The 24,787-nt window shown below is 45.8% G+C and overlaps 1 protein-coding gene across 1 annotated transcript in view; it reads right to left on the minus strand.

The window, feature by feature from the left end:
- PROSER2 (proline and serine rich 2) overlaps positions 1 to 24,787 on the minus strand; it is a 43,846-nt gene that overhangs the window by 4,797 nt on the left and 14,262 nt on the right. The window contains exons 2-3 of the mRNA XM_059404332.1: positions 18,758 to 18,962; positions 13 to 253 (exon numbers count right to left, since the gene is read on the minus strand). Of these exons, the coding sequence (XP_059260315.1) occupies positions 13 to 253; positions 18,758 to 18,895 (379 nt within the window). The 5' untranslated portion in view covers positions 18,896 to 18,962. The remainder of the gene's footprint in view (positions 1 to 12; positions 254 to 18,757; positions 18,963 to 24,787) is intronic.

Consider the following 24,787-nt stretch of genomic DNA (forward strand, 5'->3'; position numbering starts at 1 on the left):
GGACGTCCTCACCTGCTGCTGCTGTCCCAGCTGCGAGGCACTCCGGTTCTCCCGCCTCTGGTGCTGGCTGCACTAAGTCGATCACCTCTCCCGGCTCTGAGTGACCAGAAGCACGCTCTTCCAGAGACCCTGGAGAGTGGCCGTCACATAGGACTTGCTCCTCAAAGTCGTCTCCCAGGGAATCGATGGTCTCTTCGAAAAACAGGATGACATCCTTTTCCTCGTGCGTCAGGTACTTCAGACTCTCGTCATCCTGTACGACAGGTGTGGGGATTGGGAATAAAAGGGAAAAAACAAACAGTCATTTCGCTCAAGAGAGAAAACAAGACAAAGTCGGGATCTGCACCCAGCGCCTGATAGGATCCACAGCCCCCTCAGAGCTCCTGCTGGGGAGAGTCTGCCATTCGGGAGGCCCCATGGACCAACGTGTCCCTCCCCATTTTACCTGAATGAAAAAGAACGCTGCCAAGAAGCTATAGCCAAGAAAGCATCTTAGAACCTATTACAGGCTCTAGCCTATGGTTCCTGATGAGCCAATGACAAGAAAAATAATAATTCTTCAAACCTCCTTGGACCAGTGTTCTCAACTGACTGCTCTCAGATGTCTTCCCCAAGAGCAGCGGGGGACATCTCTGGTCAAAGAGAGTGACATGAATGGACATATTTATGTCCTCTTCCACCGGAAACCTCTCTAAAACAATGGGATTTATTATTTGTTTTAAAGGCACAAGTCACAAAGACAAAAATAATAGGAAAGGAGACGACGGCCACAAAATGTGGGAAGTTAGGCGGCAGCAGGACATTTGTAACCGACTCCGAAGACCCAGGGAAGCTGAGTTTCAGCCAGCAGCCACAGAAAGCCAGGGACCAGCCTGCTGGGGACAGGGGACTCTCCCCTCAGTCCCCCACCCCCGCTCAGGTACTGGAGGTACAAAGCAGTTCTGGGAGAGTGGCAGCAAGTGGATGGTGGAAAGAGCAGAATTGGTTCAGCAGGAATGAGGCACCCTGGCAGAAAACTAGATTTTTTTTTTTTTTTTTTAAAAGAAGGTAAGAGAGGGATTTGAAGCAGAGCTGGTTGTGATGGAAACAGAGAGTAAATGAAGCCAAACAGATGCTCTAGGGACAGAAACCTGGAAGCTTTTCTGGGGCATCTGAACGTTCAAGGGCCCAAAGGGGTCGGCCCCACGGGTTCCCCAACAGAGCAGCTCAGTACGATCTCCCTACAGATGAAGACCACAGTCAACAAACCCCACACAGAATTTCTAATCAGCTTCTCAACCTCCTCTCTTAAATATGTGCACACGCAGAAGGATCAGCGAGCAGCTGAGAAAAACCTTTATCATGAAAGACATACCTGAACAAATAAAAAAGAAAGCACTTAACAAAAACAAACTATGGAGAACTGATGACAATTTCCAAACAATGACTATGAATGCCCTCAGAGAGATGAAGAGACACTGAACCCGTCAAGAATATGATCCTCTTGGGGTTCCTGGGTGGCTCAGTGGGTTAAAGCCTCTGCCTTCAGCTCGGGTCGTGTTCCCAGGGTCCTGGGATCGAGCCCCGCATCAGACTCTCTGCTCAGCAGGGAGCCTGCTTCCTCCTCTCTCTCTCTCTGCCTGCCTCTCTGCTCACTTGTGATTTCTATCGGTCAAATGAATAAATAAAATCTTAAAAAAAAAAAAAAAGAAAAGAATATGATGTTCTTAAAAAAAAAAAAAAAAAACCAGAGGACCAAAAGCAGCTCTTATAAATTAACACCAGGACAACAGAGTTGAAAAATGAAATCAAAGCCTACAAGAGAAAGTAGAGAAACAAGTAAAGTAAAACAAATAGACATTTAAAAAAAAATTAAAAAAGAAGGAAGACAAGAAAATTAGAGGATAAGTATGGGAGGGCCAACATCTGATAATGAGGTTCCCAAAAGATAAATCAGAAAAGTAGAGGGAAAGTCTCAAAATAAATAAGTAAGAGAATTCAAGGAGAGGCCACTGAACTGGAGGCTCTGGGTTTCCAGAGTTTGCATGGTGGAAGTCATCATGAGGACAACCTAATGAACAAGAACAAAACAGACTGAAATCTCAGGATGCCACAGACCAAGATCCCAAAATCTTCCCAGAGTGAAAATCAGGTTACAAAACAAAAGACCAAGAATTGAAATAGCAACAGACTTCTTAGCAGTGATATCATTGGAAGCAAGAAGCAAACAACAGGATTCCTTCAAAATTCTGAGTGAACTGAGAACTAGAATTTTATGCCTAACCAAATTACGGTGATGATAAAATAAAGAGGCTTTTAAGACACGTGAGGACTACACAATGGATCCCCCACGTATGCCTTTCTCAGGGTGGTGGGATAGTGTGGCCGCTCCCCTGGACAAGGGAGGAAACCAAGAAAAGACACGGGAGTTGGGGCCCAAGAGAGCATGAGAGACAGCCAAAAGGAATCCCAGGAGGCCAGTGACATTCCCAGGATGTCGGCGGTGCAGTGTACAACCAGTCTAGTTCAGAGCACACCAGAAGGGGAAGAACACAAAACAAGCAAATAAAACTCGGACAGTTATTAACCACAGAAAACTGAAGTTATGAGAAAAGGCATGTCTATGAATCCATTTGTCTACAGTAATAAGCATCCATACACATAGATATATGACTTATATTTGTGTTCACAGTAGCAAGAAAACAAGCAAAACAAGAAACTACAGAATGTCCAACAATAAGGGTGTAGTTAAACACACTGAGGCATGCTCACAGATGGAATGTTATAACCGGTGTTTTCAAAAGAATATAAAGCTAAGTGAAAAAGATGCAGATAGAAAAATGGAGCTGTCTCAATTTGACTTAAATATATGCATATTTAATATTTCCCCCCCACAAGAAATACTGATGGGACATAGAGTAAAAGGTAGACAGTGGCAGTGGAAGGAGGATAAAGGTAAGTAACAGAGGAACAGGGTGTGTTAAAGCTTGTGTCCTCTAGGGGCGCCTGGGTGGCTCAGTGGGTTAAGAGGCTGCCTTTGGCTGGTCCTGGGGTGGAGTCCTGCCTCTGTCCCCTGCGCAGAGGGGCCTCTTCTTCTCCCTCTGCCCTTCCCCCTACTTGTGCTCATGCACTCCCTCTCTCACGTAAATAAACAAATCTTAAAGAAAAAAGTCACGTCTTCTAGTGAGTAGGAAATGGGAGGAGCGTGTTTTCATAACCCTATGAAACTGCTTGACCCTCTATGAGTGCAAACTTTGATAAAACAACAGAAAAAGTGGTAGACGCAAATGTGATTAAGACCTGACCAGGGTGGAGTGGCTGCGTGGCTCCAATGGCTAAGCATCTGACTCTTGCTCTCAACTCAGGTCTTGATATCAGGATTTTGAGTTCAAGCCTGCCTCATGTTGGGCTTAAAAGAAAAGAAAAAAGAAAAAAAAATTGTTGACCTCGGTGGCGCAGGAGAATGCTTTTCACACTGGGATCTGAGAGATAATGACAAATGCTCGCCCACCCAAAGCCCCTGACTCCCGGGCCGCCCACGGAAGGGCCTGCAGGCTTCACAAATTTAGAGACCATTTAAGGCATTTGTTTGTTTTTGGTATTAAATCAAGAAGACGTGCAAATTTCTCAAGCTGCCCAGGCTATGTTAGCTTAATCCCGAAGACAGGACGACTCTGGGCAAGGGGACGGTCTGCAGCCGGGTTCAATGGGCAGACAGACAGAATGGCATGGGCTGGGTCACAGCCATGCGTCTGCTTTGGTAGACACAGACAGTTGTCTCATATGCTGGTCCCTGGTGGGCTTCCGCCTCTGACTCCCCCTCCCCCGCAGGCCTGGGCCAGCATCCTATTGTGATTTTCCATCCGCTCCCAAGACCAAGAAGACAGTGCTACAGTTTTTTCCCCCGCCCCCGTAATACTTCACTGGCTGTTTGGAGATTCTCTTATGAAGTGCCGCCTGTTCCCGTTTCTATCAAGTTGTCTTTTTAAAAAATACAGTACTAGCCAGACATCATTTGTTGGATATACTCGTTGCGAATATCTTCTGCTATTCATGGGCTGCTCCCTGCTATTCACTAGCAATTGGACGGGCATCCTGGTTGGCGAGGCTTCTGCGATTCAGTGCTACAGTGAGTCTGGAATGAATCTCTGTGTATGGTGTGGTCAAGGGTCATTGTTTTCTAAATTGATACCCAATTGTTTCAGCACCAGGCCTTGGAAAGACCTCCTTTCTCCCCTACAGGTCCCCCTGGTTGTATGTCAGGTGACGGTCCACGTGTTGGGTCTGTTTATCAATTCTCTTACCTGCCTACTTGTCTATTCATATACCAATTAAACAGTTCTATTTTTTAAAGGATTTTATTTATTTGAGAGACAGAGTGAGTGAGAGACAGCGTGAGCAGGGGTAGGGTGGGGCTGAGGAACAGAGGGAGAAGCAGGCCCCCTGCTGAGCAGGGAGCCTGATGTGGGCTCTATCCCAGACTCCGGGATCATGACTTGAACCGAAGGCAGACACTTAACCTGACCGAGCCACCCAAGAGCCCAGGTTGCTTCCATATATCTTGACTATTATAAATAATATTGCAACAATAACATGCTCACCCAAAGTGCATGAGGGCTCCCTTTTCTCCACATCCTCGCCAACACTTATCTCTTATCTTTTTGGTACGACTCATTCTGGCAGGGATGAGGCGATAGATACTTCACTGTGGTTCTGATTTGCATTTCCCTGATGATGACTGATGTTGAGCATCGTTTCGTGTCTGCTGGCCATCTGGATACCTTCTTTGGAAGAATGTCTATTCAATCCACTGTCCATTTTTACTTTTTATTTATTTACTTTTAAAGATGTATTTATTTATTTTAGGGAGAAAGAGAGCAGGGGTGGGGGCAGAGGGAGAGAATCTCAAGCAGACTCCGTGCTTGATCTCATGATCCCGAGATCACGCACTGAGCTGAAACTAAGAGTCGGATGCTTAACCAAATGAGGTACCCAGACGCGCCTTAAACACTGTTTTAATTATAAGTTTCACTATCTGGCAGTTTAAAAGCCTTCCACTATCTGGCAGTTTAAAAGCCTTCCAGGTTTGCTGTTCTTCTCTAAGTCTGTGCTAGCTCTTTTGGTCCTTTTTATGTCCATGTAAATTTTAGATTCAGCTTGTCAGTTTTCCATACATCCAGATACACACACACCTCTGCTGGGATTTTGGAACTATACAGAAGTTCCTTAAATGAGGAGAACTGAATTTTCCAATGTTTTTTGAATCCTCAAATATGGCATACATCCTCCCTTATTTAATTAGTGGCTCTCAAGCTGTGGGCCTTTACCAGCAACTGTAGGAGCTTAGCACAGCACTTAGAACTACAAATTCTTGGGCCCTACCTCAGATGGGCTGAATTTTGTAAAGCATTAAGGGCCTCGAGTATGTGCGTTAACATATGCTCTGGGAAATACTGATGCACTAACGTTGGCTAGGCACTGATTTGGTTCTTCAGCATTCCTCAAGAATGTCTTGGGGTTTCCAGTCTGAGATTTTATGCAGTTATCATTATATGTCTTCTTAGGTATTTGATGTTTTTTTTTTGATGCTAATATAAATGCTGTCACTTAAAAAAATTTTTTTTTAAACTTTTAGGTGTTTTTTTTTTTTAAAGTAAAGGTTACCTCCAACGTGGGGCTCAAACTTATGAGCTGGAGATCAGAGCTGAATGCTCCACTGACTGAGTCAGCCAGGTGCCCCTAAATGGCGTCACTCAAAATTTTTTCTAATTGCTGTTGGTATATAGAAATATAAAGTACACTCATCTTGTAATAAATAAATTCAATTTGTTGTGTAATCCTGGCAACTTATTTGTAGATTCTTTTCAATTTTCTACACACACAATGGTGTCTGCAAATGAGAGATTTTTTCCCCCCTCCTTCCATTCTGCTCACGTCCTGTTCCATTTTTTCATTTGCCTTATCTCGCTGGGTTCTCAAGTCGGCTGAATACAAGTGGCCTCTTTGTCTTGGTCCCAGTATCAGAGAGAAAGCTTTCAATATTTCTCTATTAAGTATAATGTTTGACATAGGGTTTTCTTTTTCTTTTTTTAAATTTTATTGTTTGTTTGTATGTTTACTCTTTTTTAAAAAAAAGATTTTATTTATTTATTTATTTGACAGACAGAGATCACAAGCGGGCAGAGAGAGGGGAAGGGAAACAGGTTCCCCGCTGAGCAGAGAAACCGATGTGGGCCTCCATCCCAGGACCCTGGGATCATGACCTGAGCTGAAGGCAGAGGCTTTAACCCACTGAGCCACCAAGGCGCCCTGTTTACTTATTTTTAAGTAAAGTCGACCCCCAAAGTGGGGATCAAACTCACAACCCTGAGATCAAGAGTCCCACACTCTACCAACTGAGCATCAGGCACCCCTGCTGTAGATTTAAAAAAAAAAAAGGCTTCTCATCAGATTAAGAAAGATTTCTTCTATTCCTAATTTGCTGAGTGTGTTGGTTTTAATATAATGAATGGGTTTTGAATTTTGTCAAATCATTTTCTTTACATATTAGAGTGATACTCAGCTGGGGGTGCTGTTACCCTTCACAGGGCGCTTGGCAATGTGTGGAGACACTTTTGGTTATCACAACTGGGTGGGTGTCACTGGCCTCTAGCAGGTAGAGGGCTCAATAGCCCACAGAGCACCAGACAGCTCCTCACAGAAAGAATGATCTGGCTGGGGGCACCTGGGTGGCTCAGTGGGTTAAGCCTCTGCCTTCGGCTCAGGTCATGGTCTCAGGGTCCTGGAATCGAGCCCTGCGCATCGGGCTCTCTGCTGGGCGGGGAGCCTGTTTCCTCCTCTCTCTGCCTGCCTCTCTGCCTGCTTGTGATCTGTCTGTCAAATAAATAAATAAAATCTTTAAAAAAAAAACAAAACAGTAAGAATGATCTGGCTGAGGAGGCTGAGGACACAGGATCGTACGCTTTTCCTCTTTTATTCTGCTAATGAACTGAATTACGACGACTGATTTTCAAATATTAAACCAACCCTGCATTCTTGGAACAAGTCCAGTCTGGTTGTGATGTTATCTTTCTTATACATCACTGAATCTGATTTGCTAATACTTTGTTTAGAATTTCGGCATCTGTGTATTCACCAGACAGACTGGCTTGTCATTTTCCTTTCTTTGTGATTGGGTTTTGTACACCCTTCTTTTTAAAATGTCAACTTATGGGCGCCTGGGTGGCTCAGTGGGTTAAGCTGCTGCCTTCGGCTCAGGTCATGATCTCAAGGTCCTGAGATCGAGTCCCACATCGGGCTCTCTGCTCAGCGGGGAGCCTGCTTCCCTCTCTCTCTCTCTCTCTCTCTCTCTCTGCCTGCCTCTCTGCCTAACTGTGATCTCTCTCTGTCAAATAAATAAATAAAATTAAAAAAAAATAATAAAATGTCAACTTATAAATAAAACAATGTGCCTGCCCTAAGATTTTAATTTTAGTTCCTAGCTTATCTTTTTGCTCCACCTTTCCTGAGATATTTTTTGGGGGAGGCGGGGGGAGACAGAATTTCAGAATACTTTTTCTCCAGCTGAAATGAGAGCAGATTCATTTTAACTAGGTCTGTGTAATTTTACCAGCAGACCTAGCAGTAGACACTCCCTGAGAGCTTCAATACTTCCTCTAAGAACATGGTCAGGGTAAGGGGCATTAGAAGAGGGGCAGGGTACCATGAGGGAAAAGGTGTACCAGGTGTTCCTGACTGAGTACTTTCTATTGAGTGCTGGACCAAGGAAAAGAGAAATGGGTTTTTAAATACCTAGCACAGGGATGCCTGGGTGGCTTAGTCAGTTAAGCATCTGCCTTTGGCTCAGGTCATGATCCCAGGGCTCTGGGATCGAGTCCCATGTTGGGCTTCTTGCTCGGTGGGGAACCTGCATATCCCTCTGCCTGCCATTCCCCCTGCTTGTGCGCTTGCTCTCTCTCTCTCTAACAAATAAATAAAATCTTTTAAAAAAATAAAAATAAAACCCAAAATATGATCATCTACATAACATGTGACTAAAGAATTTACACTTTATTCTGAGAATTTCAGGATCTGGCCCTACCTACTTTTCATATTTCATCTCCTACCACTCTGCCCTTTCTACTCTATTTAGGGGTCGTAAACCTTTTTCTGTAAGGGCAGGGAGTAAATATTTTGGGCTTTGTAGGCTTTATGGTGACAACTACTCAACTCTGGCCATGTAGTGTGTAAGTTACAGGCAGTGTGTTAATGAAAAAGCCTACCTTGTTACAATAAATCTTTATTTACAAAAACAAGTTGGGGGCCAGAGTTGGCTTGTAGGCTGTGGTCTGCCAAGTCTTGCTGTGTACACATCAAACCACCTGCCATCTCCTATGCTTGTTTTCATGTCAGCAGTGCCTGTCTCTGCATAGTCACATCTTACCTATCCTCCATGATGACCATGCCTCCAATACCACCACACCTCCAGCCTTCTCCATAACATCTACTGAATCATACATTCAAATATTTGAGCATCTACTAAGCATCAGGCAATGTAAATGTAACAAAAGTCTACCTGACCGTCTAATGAGGGCTTTAGATAAGAAAAGAGGTAGTTACTTCAGAGTCTGGAAATGGTTCCAATGAGGTGACTTTCCTGTTAGGGAAATGGGTGTCAATTCACACATTTGGGGAAGTGGTCTGACATGGAACACTTTGGCAAGGATATAGTATCTGCTAATAATGTGAAAGAAGTGGGTGAGATTCAAACACAAAGGGCCACGGGGTAGGTAGATCTGTGTTTCAGAGATCATGCTGGCTATCATGCGGGAAATATTGGATGTGGGAAGCAATCTGGACGAGACTTCAAGGTCACCTAAACTAGAGCAAGGGTGATGGGAAGAGAAAGGAGGAGGTGGGACTTCAGAGAGATATAAAATGTAGAATCATCTCCTCATTTAAATCTTCTACTATAGTTTCGTCATCCAGCTTTTCAGCTCTACTAGCCGTCACACTTAAAGAGGAGCCTCATATATCTGCTGCCCCCCCCCCCCCCCGGACCACCCACAGAGTTTACAGGCTATCCTGTCACTGTGAACAAAGCATCAGCTGTCTCTTTACCACATCTGACTACTTTGTCCCTCTGGCAACCAGAACAGGAAAGCTTCATATGAAATCAGCGACGCCGTTCATTTTCTGATTTTTCTAGAGTTTTTTGAAGACTGGTGGGATCATCTGGAGGGTCACCATGGATGGTGTAGGGCATTCCTGCCTCATCTTTTCTTTACACACCTTCTTCTTCTTCTTTTTTTTTAAAAGATTTTATTTATTTGACAGAGAGATCATAGGCAGAGAGGCAGCAGAGAAGGGGGGAAAGCAGGCTCCCCGCTGAGCAGAGAGCCCAATGTGGGGCTCGATCCCAGGACCCTGAGATCATGACCTGAGCCAAAGGCAGAGGCTTAACCCACTGAGCCACTCAGGCGCCCCTACATACCTTATTCTTGCCAGACCAACCTGTCCCCTAACCATTCAGCACACACGCTCTTAACTCTCTTCCTTTCCCAGACTCACCAAAAGACATTTCAAATGTTTCTCCTATCCATGCAGAATGGTTTAGCTCAGTAATTGGAGGGAAAAAAAAATTCCAGGGCGCCTGGGTGGCTCAGTGGGCTAAGCCGCTGCCTTCGGCTCAGGTCATGATCTCAGGGTCCTGGGATCGAGTCCCGCATCGGGCTCTCTGCTCAGCAAAGAGCCTGCTTCCTCTCCTCTCTCTCTCTGCCTGCCTCTCTGCCTACTTGTGATTTCTGTTTGTCAAATGAATAAATAAAATCTTTAAAAAAAAAAAATTCCAAGTCTAAAAATCATTAGGGCTCTTAGCATAACAAAGGTCCCCGTAGTTAATAATTACAACCATCACGGATATTGTTAGGATGACGAGATGATGATAACAGCCATAACCAAACAAAATGTCTACAGAAATAAATTAATGCTCTCTACCCTCTTCCTCCTACTTCTCCTCTCCTAACTCAGTGTTTCAGGAAAGATATGCACAAGAATTCTAGATAATCTACGTTGGTTAGGCATACAGACAGCAGAATTAAATGGGCAGCTGGCCTGCAACTACACCTTCAGCTTAAGACACATGCCAACTTCCCACACTGAGCGAGGGGCAGAAACTATGAACAGAGTATATAACCCCCATGGGTCTTTTTTAAAAAAATATTTTATTTATTTATTTGACAGAGAGAGAGAGAGAAGCAGGCAGAGAGAGGGGAAGATGAAGTCTCCCCGCTGAGCAAGGGAGCCCCATGTGGGGCTCGATCCCAGGACTCTGGGACCATGACCTGAGCTGAAGGCAGACACTTAATGACTGAGCCACTCGGGTACCCCAATAACCCCACAGGTCTAATCCAACTTCAGAACAAGAAACCCCAGCATAAGTTTTCATTTGAAAAATGGGCTTAGATCCGCTTTCGGCTCAGGTCATGATTGCGGGGTCCTGGGATCGAGTCCCGCATCGGGCTCTCTGCTCAGCGGGGAGCCTGCTTCCCCCTCTCTCTGCCTGCCTCTCTGCCTACTTGAGATCTCTGTCTGTCAAATAAATAAAATCTTTAAAAAAAAATGGGCTTAGAAAGGGCAGGATTCTGTGTTCTAGGACAGATTGTGGGACCCACAGGCTGAAAGATACAACACATAGATCAATCAGCCTACCTCCCTCACTGGAAGATGGGAACACTGAGCTCAGGGCCAATGAAGTGACCCCAAGGGTCATACAACTCCTCAGTAGAGTGGCTAAGACAAGACCTAGTCTGTTCTTGCTTTTTTGTTTTATCCTATTCATTTCTGTTTTTAGTCACATACTTATTCAAGATCAGAAGCCTGGGTCCTGGAAGACTCAGATTTTTGCATCCTCAACCCATCCAAGGTCTCTCCCCAGAGTTAGAGGCTGGAGTACGTATAGGCTGGCAGGAAGGCTGGTGTGGATTCCCATGCATAGTCTCTGAGCTCAGCCTGGCCTTGAGCACTGACTTCAGGGGCAGAGCCAAAAACAGCTGTGTGCTTGGTCTGCTGCCTAATTCCCCAAATAAGAAGCTGCCCTCCATATGAAGCCCCCTCTGCCTACACCTGGGAGAGGAAAGAAGGCAGAAACCAAAAAAAGCTCCAGAGCCACAGGCAGGGAAACGGTATTCAGGGCCAGAAAAGGGGCGCATGGCCTTGTGCAAGAGAGTTCCTATCTACTCCTCCCGTCCCAGGAGATGCCTGCGCTGTCTCCCTCAGACAGGGATGTGAGGGGAAGACTCGGGCCTTGGGGAAGAGGCAGAGCTTGGAAAGCAGAGGGCATAGGCAAATCCACAGAGCCAGGGAGTAGGTGAGTGTTTGCTCAGGGCTGCGGGAGTTGGGGGAAATGGAAATGACTGCTAATGGGCATGGGGTTTCTTCTTTGGGGGCAGTGACAATGTTCTAAATGTGTCTGTGAGGATGGTTGCTTGACTCTGGGAATCTACTAAAAACCACTGACGGGCATACTGTAAACGGGTGAACTGTCTGGTACGCGACTATCTCAACAGAGCTGTCATGCAGTGAAAACAACAAGGAAGGCAGGGCCTCGTGGGCCCGGGGAGAAGGGAGGGAGCCCTGGCGGTGGTGGCCCCGCTTTGCTGGTGGGGTTTTAGAAGTGGCATTTGCTAACTTAGTTCCAAAGAACTAAGTAGATAGGAAATGAAGATAAATGAAAACAGCAGCTTTCTAGGACTGTTGACAACAGTCAACTGTTGGTAACATTTGCTATAAAAGTCTGTCATCCAGGGGCACCTGGGGATGGCTCAGTCCTAGATATGCCTATAGGAGTGCAGATTTGGGACAAGAGTTTCATTTCAAGGGAAAATGTAGAGAGGACAAAAAATATCTCTGTTTGATTAAACAAAAAAGTCAAGGAAGCCTAAAATACTCATGCTAAACACCTACCTAAAAAAGTACTGAATTAGTTAAGTTTTGAAGCTTTTTCTTTTCTTTTTTTTTAGATTTATTTATTATTTTAGAGAGAGAGAGTGCAAGCAGTGGGTGGGGAGAGGGACAGAGGAAGAGGGAGAATCTCAAACAGGTTCCATGTTCAGCACGGAACCCGATGTGGGGCTCGATCTCAGGACCCTGAGATCATGACCTTAGCTAAAACCAAGAGTTGAAAGCTTAACTGACTGAGCCACTGAGGCGCCCCTTGTTTTGTTTCTTGTTTAAACAAAGAAATTGGTGTTGTGGGGCACCTGGGTGGCTCAGTTGATTAAGTGTCTGCCTTCAACTCAGGTCATGATATCAGGGTCCTGGGATCAAGCCTCACACTGGGCTCCCTGCTCAGTGGGGAGCCTGTTTTTCCCTCTGTCCATCCCCCAACCTGCTCACGCTGTCTCTCTCATGTGCTCTCTCACTCTCTCTGACAAATAAATAAAAAAAAAAAATCTTAAAAAAAAAAAAAAAAGCAAATATGAATATCAAATCACACTCTGCCAAAATAAATACTATAGGCTGCCTACCTAAGAGACAGGCAGTTGAGAACTTCTCAAGAATATTTTTAGATGTCATAATCTTGTTTATGATTTTTTTTTTTTTTGTCTAGAACAGATATGAGTTCTATAGGGTTTTTTTTTTCTCCCTCACAAGGAGTTGCCACATTATCTTAACCTGCAGTGAAGTCAAATTTCTTTGTTTCATTTAAAAAAAATTTATTTGTTTAAGAGAGAGAGCACAACTGGGTGCAGGGGGTGGGGGAAGGGAAGCAGGAGGAGAAGCAGACCTTGTGCTGAGCATAGAGCCTGACTCGGGGCTCAATCTCAGGACTCTGAGATCATGACCTGAGCAGAAACCAAGAATTAGTCTCTCAACTAACTGAGACACCCAGGTGCCCCAATCCCAATTTCTTTTTTTCTTTTTTAAAGATTTTATTTATTTATTTGACAGAGAGAGAGACATCGAGAGAGGGAACACAAGCAGGGGGAATAGGAGAGGGAGAAGCAAGCTTCCCACTGAGCAGGGGGCCCAGTGAGGGGGATCCCAGGACCCTGTGATCCTGACCTGAGCCGAAGGCAGATGTCTAACAAACTGAGCCTTGCATTTGCTTTTTTCACACACCAAAATGACCTTCCAGACACTTGAGCAGGGCTTCACTGACCTAAGCTGAGGAGCGATGCCCCCACCCCCGCAGCTGAAGGGAACCGGGGCAAAGAGAAGCACATCAGCCTCGGCCTCTGCGCAGTTCTCCACGTGGCTGTGCATGCTGTGCTGACCTGGGCCCATCACCCCCACCCCAAGAGCAGAAGTGCACATGGCGTGCCCCACAGCCTGGGGTAAGGGCTTCATTATGGTCTAGGCGTCCCTGCGGTGAGGTTTCCCCAGCACTAACTGAACCCTGTACTTCTGGCCGGAAAGAGACACAAACTGACCAGTGGGCGACCAGATGTGCACCCAGTTTTGATTATAGATCTGATGATTCAAGGCTTCCAAGGATCACCGCTGGGCTCCCTGCGGCCTGTAACTTCCCTCCGCCAGCAGTATCAGGAAGGAGTCCTGACGAAGATGCACCCCCACCAGGCGTGGGCCAGCAATTGAGCCCCCACCCCCACCCCAGACCCCTCCGGAGCCCGCAGTGCTGACCCAGATCCTCCCATGGCACCCAATTGCGAGTTCATGCAAGGCTGAAAACCGCCTTGTGCTCATCATCTACCATCGCGGTAGTTTGGCTTTGGGGCTTACTGAATTGAACTTTTGCAAAAGCTATTTGTGCTTTGTCATAAAATGGCTGCTTTGACTTGGCAAGTGAGGCCAGTATAGAAAGGAAGATGGGTTCATTGTTGACCAGTCTTTTTTTTTAAAGATTTTATTTATTTATTTGGCAGACAGAGATCACAAGTAGGCAGAGAGAGAGGAAGGGAAGCAGACTCCCTGCTGAGCAGAGAGCCCGATGCAGGGCTTGATCCCAGGACCCTGAGATCATGACCTGAGCTGAAGGCAGAGACTTAACCCACTGAGCCACCCAGGCGCCTGGCCAGTCTTTTTAAAGATTTTATATATTCACTTGAGAGAGAGTATGCACACGAGCAAGGGAAGGGACAAAGGAGAAGCAGACTCCCCACTGAGCAGGGAGCACGATGTGGGGCTCCTTCCCAGGACCCTTATATCATGACCCAAGTGGAAGGCAGACGCTTAACTGACTGAGCCAGCCAGGCACCCCTGCTTCTTCTTTCCATCCTAGGTTCTATTTCCTTTCCTTGCAATCACCCGACCCCTTATGTGTCTCAATGCCACGTAGGACCCAGACTTCACCTAACCCAGCCACGCAGGCAGAGCTCACCACTGCTTGCTCTACCTTCTTATTCCATGACAAATGGGTGAGGCCAAAAGGCAATCAAAGGCTTTGGAGAAGGAAGGGGGTAATCAGGAGCTGACAACTGCTGCCTGACCACAGGCTTATTATGTGACTACAGGGCCCTGACGTTTGTTAACTCAGGGTTAAGGGAGGGTTGTAGGACCCTGCACTGAGTAGATCATCTCCAAACACGTGCTAATGAATCTGGATCATTGTTTGGCCCCAAGTTAGAGATAAAAATGAACAGGAGGTATGCCTGGGGATTCGAGGTGCTTCTAATCTGCCCTCAAAGAAGCGTGTGCATTAACAAGTCCCTTCCGAGCTAGAGTTTCCAACTCTTTCCAAGCAGGTGGTCACTTTCTCTTCTAGAAGAAGCCCCAGGAGGCCTGCAGGCTGCAGGGCCGCACACAGCAGTGGCACCCAAGCACACCAGCAGGGGGCAGCCATCTTTCCCTGGGCATTTCATGAGATGGGTGCTCCAGATCCAACCCAGCTTGAAGGAGTTAAGAATATAGGGAACCCTACACCCAAAGTTTCCTTTGCTCCGTAAACAGCTATCATATATGAATGTCTCCAGATTCTTCTCAAAACTTTTATCCTGAATCTGTATTACGGACGGAGGATAAATTTCTAGAACCATCCTCCCAGATTTGTGAATATGTGCTGCCTTGCGTTGCATTTAGTCATCCTTCTCAAGTTCCAGAGAGGGAGAAAAAACACGTTCAAAAGGTATCTTCTTACTCAAGTATTTCAAGATTTGGCTAATCTGGTCTCGTTCTAGCTCTTTCATTAAAACGTGTTCAGAGGCAGAATTCCTTACAAGAGAAATAAAGTACATATCCAAATACAACCAGCCTCTTGGTAATACAGACCACATCCTCTGCCCTCCTGGAACAGCCCCGGTCGTCATGGTGGCCATATGGGCAGCCAGAACAAGCCTACTGAAGCATCTATTTTCATTTTTAGCTTGCACTGGCTCAGGAGAAAAGTTTCCATTGTGTAAAGATCTGTTACAACCCAGGCAACCCTTCCACCAGTGTTTGAGAACATTAGGATACTCTCATTTAACACCAGGCATTCGTGTTTTATCTTCTTTTAAAAAATAACCTTGCTTAAAAGAAATGTTTCCCTAAGGCAAAACTAGGTGATCTCTTATTTAAAGAGCCTTCCAAGAGGTACACGGAATGCAAAACAGTGTAAAGGCCTGAAAGCACAGTCCCTGACTAGTCTTTCATGAGGCTGGGGGTTCAGAGAGGCAAGGGTTTGCAAAACTATTATGGTTCAGTCTCATTCCGAAAAAACGGGTCATAAAAAGCCCTGATGATGTAGAATCAAAACATAAAGAGCTCCTCTCCACATTCAGACTCCCTGAAAGTTCACCCGTTTTTGTAATGGTGTGGCTAGTTCACTGGTGAAAGGGGCTGGCTGCTGAGGCAGTGCTTCATTAAAGTTAAGTCCTAATCAAAATGCCAAATTTTCTCAGCGTGCCACTGCTCTCTAAGGAGAACACACAACTGTAAGAGGACACAGATGGCAGCTCAAGTCGGCTTGAGAATCTTCCAGAAAGGAAAACACTTGCAAGCAAGCAGAGGTCTGCAAAGAAGGTGCTGGAACAAGACTGGGATGTGTCCTCCTACAGACACCGAGAAACAGGGAGCCAGGTGGGGCACGTGGCAGGATTACGTGGTCACACCCACCCACGCACGCATCCTGAGAATATAATTTCACTGCGCACTTCTTGAAAGCAGAATCTGCCATGCCGTTCCCACAATTATGCTCCACTGGGTACAGTGCTGGGGCTGCCAGAGAATAAAAGAGTCAGGCATGTTGCAGTCCCACTGCAGGATGGTACCAGAGAGGAAACAACACAGAGGATAGGCATTCTGGACGTTCACTCCAACGTGATGCCCCAGAGTGAGATCGCCAGAATTAGGAAGTGTGTGAGATGCTCGGTGCGGGGAGAGGAGTTCTCCCTTTCCCATCTCATCATTAGTGGCCAAAGGAAAAACTCAGAAGACTACTGGTAAGACAGAGACACGACACGGAGAGCATGGATCCCACGAGAAGCTGGGGCGGGATGAGGCAGAATCACATACAGCCTGGAAGCTAAGTGGGCACTCACCAAGGAGGCTGTGGTCAGGAAGGGCGGACTATATGCTGGCCGGCGCGTCCTCACAGTCACCCTGGGGAAGAATTCTTATCCCAGCACCCCTGTTTGTAACTCGGGAAGAAAACTACTGAGGAACACAGTGACTGATTAACTTTCCCAGATTCCAAAGGCAATGAATTTGAATTTGAACTCAGGCCTGTCACTAATATGCTGTGTTTATGACTATGTTGAACAGTTTCTTAGGATACAGACTGCTTAGTAAGAGGGAAGCAACTTGAAACATGCATAATGTGGGTTTTTTTTTTGATTTCAGAGAAATTATAAGTATACTGGGGAATGTCCTGCTGATACCTATTCAAACGCACTGTAAAACCTATTTGGACCAACACTGATGGCTCAGAAATCCTTCCCCAAAGATAGTTAATGCTGTTCACTCTACCCACCTTGACCTCCTGATATTTATAAATGTAAAAGATTTGTAATCTCTCCCACCTTTGAACCTAAAATTTCTAAAGGCAGAGGCTTAACTCACTGAGCCACCCAGGCACCCCTCATCTGTCTTTTCTACATATTCTTTTATTTTTAAAAGATTTTTTTTTTTTTTTTAAATTTGAGAAGGAGAGAGGGAGAGATCACAAGTAGGCAGAGAGGCAGGCAGAGAGAGAGGGGGAAGCAGGCTCCCTGCAGAGCAGAGAGTCCAATGTGGGGCTGGACCCTGAGATCATGACCTGAGCCAAAGGCAGAGGCTTAACCCACTGAGCCACTGAGGTGACCCTCTACATATTCTTTTAATAGGTCCTTTGTATAAACTTAAATTTAAAAAGCAGCCCAGGGGCATCTGGGTGGCTCAGTCGTTAAGCATCTGCCTTCGGCTCAGGTCATGATCCCAGGGTCCTGGGATCAAGCCCCACGTCAGGCTCTCTGCTCAGTGGGAAGCCTGCTTCTCCTTCTCCCACTCCCCCTACTTGTGTTCCCTCTCTCACTGTGTCTCTCTCTGTCAAATAATAAATAAAATCTTTAAAAAAAAAAAAAAGTAAAAACAGCCCAAATTCCCCTTTATTAAGGCTTTCTAGGTCCCCAGATATTCAGGGAGTAATTTGTAATATATGTTTTTTTTGGATGAATCAAATCAGATAGTATTTATTTCATACTACTGTGATGGTTTAAGAAAAGATCCAAGTGGAAATCTATAAAGCTCTATCATTACTATTAACTGCCCTCTTTGCCATATATAGTTATCTTAAGTTCAGCACAATTGGGGTTAATTTTAGGACTCAGTGTATCTGAAGGAAATTCTGCCCCCACTCCAAGGGAGTGAGATGAACAACCGAAACAGTTCTCAGTGGGCCCAACGTTAACCTGTCCTTCCCTCTGTGAATAAAAAGGTCTCTCTCCTGAAAGACGAAGATCTTGAGGGGCAAGGGGTGCAGAAGAGTCACCGTAAAAACTAAAGACCCTTTCTGTAAATGTTGCCAAAGCTTTCTGATGCTGTGTAAGGGCCTGGATCCTGAGAGAAAGGGATACAATAACACATTTGCAAAGGAGGTAAAAATCGGTTTCAGAGTGAATTTGGTTTTGCCCCATGAAATGCTTCTCTCTTTTCAACATCCCCCCTCGCTTTTTAAAAATATTTTCATTTATTTATTTGAGAGAGAGACAGAGATAGGCACAGAGATAGTGAGAGAGAGATCAGGGAGGAGAGGGAGGGCTGAGCAGGGAGCCCGCCCCAGGGCTCGATCCCAGGATTCTGGGATCAGGACTCGAGCTGAAGGTAGACGTTTAATCAACCGAGCCGCCCAGGTACCCCTCAACCTCAACTCCTTTTAAAAAAAGATTTTAATTACTGATTGATTTAGAGAGAAAGAGAGAGCATAAGCAGGGGTGAGGGGCAGAGGGAGAGGGAGAGAGAATCTCAGATGGACTCTGCACTGAGCTTGGAGCCTGATGTGAGGCTCGATCTCACGACCCCGAGACCATGACCTGAGCCAAAATCAAGAGTTGGATGATCAAACCGATGGAGCCATCCAGGCACCCCTCCTTTTAGCCCTTTGAGCGGAAAGGCAGTGGGCCTTTGCTGGGTGGGTTACAGACGTCAGGCACGGTCCTCTCCGAGTCTCAGCAGCCGGATTACCGGGCCACAGCATGAGATCTGATTTGAGTGGAACGTTCTGCATCTATGCAAATCTTAAGATGATTACAAACGAAATGCCACTCCACAAAGCAAGTATGTCGAGACGTCAAGCTTGTGAACCCAAGAAGGTAAGCTATTCCTCAAAGAGGAGGGGGCTGCACAAAACCAGGCAGCCAGAGCATTAAAGAAAGCAGTCACTCACCAAAGTCAAACTCCTGGAGCGGGAGCTGCTGCTTCGACTGTCCAGGCTGCCCCCTCTGCTCAGGTCGCTGAGACCGCAGCTGGGGGACACATCCGAGTCCATCTCCGAAGAGTCTGACTGCTGGCGGTTCACAGGCATCCCCACACACACCTCCACCGCTGGCCCAGTCACAGGAAGTGGGGGAGGGGCCAGGGTCCCATTCCCTCTGGAGAAACCAAACACAGGGGGACAGCTGTTAGAAAGCCCACACAATGAATGCCTTAGCCCTCGGAATGAAAGGCTCAGCATGGGTCAGAATCATCTCAATCTGCAGCCTCAACCATCAAAACAAAGGGAATTAGGAGCCCCTAAGTCAATGTGTCTGCTCATTTTCATTTCTCCTTTATATCTCTTTTCATCATGAAGATGTGAATCATTTTTTAAGGAAAAGATGAATGGACTAACAATTACTTTGTCGCTGAAAAGTTAATAGGATAATGTTCTGGCTCCCTCCTTTGCACCGAGGACCTGTACTATCATGCTCTTTCCCACGTGGATTCAGGACTTCCTTGTGCTCTTTATTGATGCTAGTCTCTTCTACCTCAGACACCACCACATTATGGCTCTTTTTCCAGCTCCACTGCAGTTCAGAGTTCAGTGAAGTGAAAAGAGCTAGTAAATCGTGAATTAAAGTCTGGTTGACATCTCTGAGATTCCAGGCTCTCTGGGGGCTGAGAGGCTTTTGCAATTTCTACATAATATTCTAAGGTACGGTAAGTTACCACTACAAGGAAGTTCATATTTTTTACTTTCAGGAACAAAGATAGGAAAATTTCCCCTACCAGCCCCTTAGTTTCATACTCTGACTCTTTTAGCAGGAAATTCAACTCAGTCTCTGAACAATGGACAATGGGGTTCAACAAAACCTTCTAGAAGACCAAACAGGATTAATAGGGAATAAGGGAATAAGCCTCTTGTGGAGGCTTAGGGCAAGTGGAGAGATACAAGCCCACGTCATTTATTCCTAAATTGAAAATACTGCCAGGTGGCCTTACGAACCCCTTTAAGAATACTGAGGGGCATGTGAGCTCAGATAACCATTGGCAGAACTGTGTGCATACACGTGCACACTCATGTGTGCATTAATTTTTTTTTAATTTATTTGATAGAGAGAGAGAGATCGCAAGTAGGCAGAGAGGCAGGCAGAGACAGAGAGGGAAGCAGGCTCCCTGCTGAGCAGAGAGCCTGAGGTGGGCCTCGATCCCAGGACCCTGGGATCATGACCTGAGCCGAAGGCAGAGGCCTAACCCACTGAGCCACCCAGGCGCCCCTGTGCATTAATTTTTAATAGAAACATGACCACCTGTGGAGCAAACCTAATCAGTATGGAATACTTTTGGGTGGACTGTGTTGTTTAAAACTTCTAAAATTAGTGTAAGATCTTCTTAGGGAAATCCTGAAGGTGTGAGAACAGCTTAGAAAAGAAACTCTTCCTCGCCTGGTTTCTCTTCATTTTTCAGGTGAGTCAGCTTATGTTAACTGGCAGTTTAAGAGCAAGGCTAGGGAGCAGAAGATTCTGAGCATATACATACTTTTTGGAAGTCACCATTATTCCAAATGGTTTAAAAAAAAAAAAAAGCTTAATGTGTTAAAGGTGTTTCTTTTTTTTTTTTTTTAAGATTGATTGATTGATTGATTTTGAGAGAGAGCGAGAGAGCGAGCATGAACGAGCACAGCCAGGGAGAAAGGGAGAGTGAGCTTAAGCAGACTCCTCGCTGACCAGGGAGCCTGGAGCGGCTTTGATCCCAGGACCATGGGATTACAACCTGAGCTGAAATCAAGAATTGGACGCTTAACTGACTGAGCTACTCAGGCACCCCCCCAAAATGTTATAGGTTTTAAAATTTGTGTAACAGCAAGCCTAAACAGTGCACAGACGTCATCTAAACCATCTAACCATCTATGTAGCTAATAATATGCGCCTTCCCTGGGCCGCTGAGTAGCTGGGGACTGGGTGAGGTGGACCCATGGATGCTAATTCATTCCTGAACTAAGCAAGTCACTGCTCCAGGGAAAGGAGGGAGATGTGGGGCAGTAAATCTTCCCCTGACACAACAAGGAGGTGAAAGATGGGGAAGTGAGATGCTCATTAGCCCCACATGAGGAAGGAACCCAGTGGATGTGCCTTGTCTGTGGGAAAGGGCCGGGAATTTTGCAACAAGTCTGTGCAGTAGGAACAGCGCTCTGAGGCAGCCTCAGCATGGCCAGAGGGCAGTAACCTACCAGATCGTTCGAGAACACACCTTTTTCTTGTGCTATGACAATTTGAAAAGCTATTCTGACACTGTAAAACTATAACATTTAGATTTTTACAAATTATTACCTTGAAAGAATATGAGGAAGCTAACCATAATTCTCCAGAAGGCAGAAGTTGTCGGGGAGAAAGTGAACACCTTGGTTCAACATCCTTCCCAAGTTCAAGGTGCAACTCTTCTGTGATCTCTTAAGACCTCAAGAATGAGGGGCTCCCCTCATCCCGGTTCCCTGGGAACTAAAAATATAGAATCCCAAGGTGGTCCACTGTGGCGAGAGCAAAGTTTTCTGGAGAGGAAGGGCAAAGACGCAGCCTTCTTCTCTGGTCTGCCCTGGGAAGGGAATAGGGCAGACAGGTTTGACAGGAGTGACTCCCCACATCCCATGAGCCTGGGAGGGTCATTACCACCCTAAAATATTTAGTCTCCTTGTCCAATCATGGGTTCACTCTTTGGGTTTACAGTAAAGTTTAGAACAAACAAGACTAAGAGAGCCCCATAGGTGAAGAAGCTGATTTCTACCAGAGGAGCTTGCTGAGGTCCCAGCAAGTCTGACACCGTAGGAGCAGAAATTTGAGCCACTGTGTTCACTTCCTTTTTTTTCCCTCTTCAATTTAATTTTTTTTCTTCAATTTAACGTAATTAAAAAAATTTTTTTTTGAAGAGAAAGAGTGGGTGGAGGGGCAGAGGGAGAGAGAGAATCTCAAGCGGGTTCCATGATCAGTGCAGAGCCCAATGTGGGGCTCAATCTCATGACCCTGAGATCATGATCTGAGCTGAAACAAGAGTCAGAACTTAACTGAGCCACCCAGGTGCCCCGATGTGCTCACTTTCTGTTTATTTTCTTAGACTTCCTGTGTTTATTTCTCATTATTTACTAGTAGTGTCCTTGTCCGGAAAGGTCTAGTTTATCTGTTGAGCAGACAGAACGAGGACAAGGCCACTGCTGATCTACAGTCCTAGGAAATCTACATCTGCCAAGCATGGCAGGTGGGAAGGACAGCAGCTATCCAGGCTGAAGGAGCTGGTGGGTCTGTGGGAGCTGGGCAAGTGAACGCCCTCAGGTGAGTCCATTGCAGCCAACAGAGGAAGACAACTCCTTTTCTTCATCTTCCCCTCCATTCCAGCAAGATATAGAATGACCTAGATGCATCTAGCACAAAGCCCTCCCTCACCATCACCCCACTCTGTCTCAGTTCCTACCAATCAATACGTGCTTCAATCTGAGGCCTATCTTCCCTTCTAGCCCCAGCATATTCTCCAGATATTTGCCGTTTTCCGACCTCACACTGAGCAGACTGCAGGTACCAGGCAATAACCGACAAGTAAAAACCACTTCTTCCACAGAGGAACTTGACAGAGGCCCTGGTTCTTAAGTCCATAAGGTATCAGACAGACTGAATGTGCGTACAGGAGTTAAGCCTGAGCACATGTATTTTTTAAAAGTGCTGCAAACAGTTCTGCCGCGCAGCACCGACTCCCACATAAGACGGAAGTGTAGGCTACGCTCAGCGCCATTGCGGGGAAAATGGGAGCACAGGGCAAGGGGTGCCATTAAGCCCAGCGGGATTCAGAGACTTCACAGAACGGTGACAACAAGGCCAAGCCCTAAGAGATGTTTAAGATGTAAGAGACTATCGGTTATACACACTGTGATGGGCATTCCGAGCAGAGAGAAGGACTGAGCAAAGGCCTGGCCCCACTCGGGGTCTGTGGAAGTGGTGGGCACTGGGGTGAAGCACTGAGCTTGGCTAGAGCAAAGGACCAAATAAGCTGGGAAAGGAAGACAGAAAGTGCAGATGGAGGGAAAGTGACCAGAGGGAAAGGGGCTCTGACTTTTTTTTTTTTTTAAGATTTTATTTATTTATTTGACAGAGAGAAATCACAAGTAGATGGAGAGGCAGGCAGAGAGAGAGAGAGGGAAGCAGGCTCCCCGCTGAGCAGAGAGCCCGATGCGGGACTCGATCCCAGGACCCTGAGATCATGACCTGAGTGAGCTGAAGGCAGCGGCTTAACCCACTGAGCCACCCAGGCGCCCGGGGCTCTGACTTTTGAAGTGACTTGCTCACAGGTGGAGGAGGGGGAGCAAGGAGGTTTATGCCCCAGCAGAGTGTCACCATCCCATGCATAACACACAGGTAACTCAGGGGATACCTTGACGGGCAGATAGCCCAGGAGAGGAACTTAAAGGTAATGAAGATAATGGAATATCAAACACTGTTTTAAAAGGGGGGAGGTATGTGCAGGGCGCCTAGGTGGCTCAGCCGGTTAAGCATCTGCCTTTAGCTCAGGTCATGATCTCAGGGTCCTGAGTTTGAGCCCCACATCTTTTGGGCTCCCTGCTCAGCGGGGAATCTGCTTCCCTCTCTCTGTCTCACTCCTTCTCTCAAATGAATAAATAAAATCTTTGGGAGGAAAAAGAAGGGGCAGCTGAGTGGTTTGCAGGACACAGTTTGTGTGTGGAAAGAGCAAGGGAAAGAACAGAACCTGGCGTATACTTCCACTGGAATAGGGAAATCAGTGAGAAAATATATTTCTGCAGAAACTTTCTCTGGAAGGATAGACAGAAAGATGCTCAGGGGAATTGTCTGCAAGGAGGGAGAAAGGGATGGCCAGGAGGCGAGAGCAGAGATGATGCTTTCACCAAATGATCTTTTCTGTCTTTCAAATGCTGCACATACTCACTCTCCAATCAATAATCTATCTCTGGGGCAATCAAAGCTGTTATCAAGTTATTTTACCAGTTCACATAAGAAATGATAAAAACCTGGAAACTACTGTGGCCGTAAGTTTGGAAGGCAAAAAACGTTAAGAGGTAAAGGGTATGAAATTTTCATGACTAACAGGCAGGGCAGGAGTGTATTTTCAGAACAAAAGAGAGGGGGACTCTGGCTGCCAAAAGGTGCAACAGAGTAAGGACTAAAAACTGCCAACAAACTCACTGACCTTATAAAGAGCGAGCAGTGCAGAGATGATCCAAAGCCCCCGAGAGTGGGCCAAGACATGGACGGGAGAAGTGGGGTGTGCATCGTGTCATTGGGGGTGTGCTCTCTGGCAGGGGGGATGGGTGACATGGGTAATGGGGATGAAGGAGTGCACTTGTCGTGATTATGGAACAGCTGAATCACTAAATTGTATACCTGAAACTGATATAACACTGTATATTAACTATCTGGAATTAAAAGAAAAACTCAAGGGGTCCTGGGTGGCTGAGTCAGTTAAGTGTCTGACTCTTGATCTCAGCTCAGGTCTTGATCTCATAGTCATGAGTTCAAGCTCCGTGTTGGGCTCCACACTGGGCATAGAGCCCACTTTTAAAAAATGAAATAAAATAAAAACTTGGAAAAAAAAAGTTGAGATGTGATGGGAAAGCAAAAAAAATGAAAAAATTAAAAAGACAGTAGCTACAGGGACAACTGGGTTGGAGAAAGGTTATTTTCAGTTACTGGTTTGGTTTATCTATTTTGTTTTGTTTTAAGGAGAGGAGAAGCCTATTGATGAGCTAAGGGGAAAAGAGAAGGTAACAGCCCCATGAAGAAACCCTCATTTCCAGAGTCTGGTGGATAAGACAGCCTGGCTGGTATATTGGGACAGTTTTAGATGTGGAATGCTATATGAAAAATACTTCTGACCACTCTCTCTTCCTCACAGAAGGAAAATATCTCATCATAAAAAATGACCAGAGTAATTTGAAAAAGAACCAAATTGAACTTAAAAAAAAAAGTTAATAGCAATTTAA

The sequence above is a fragment of the Mustela nigripes genome, chromosome 6, assembly GCF_022355385.1.
Source record: "Mustela nigripes isolate SB6536 chromosome 6, MUSNIG.SB6536, whole genome shotgun sequence".
Lineage (NCBI taxonomy): Eukaryota > Metazoa > Chordata > Mammalia > Carnivora > Mustelidae > Mustela > Mustela nigripes.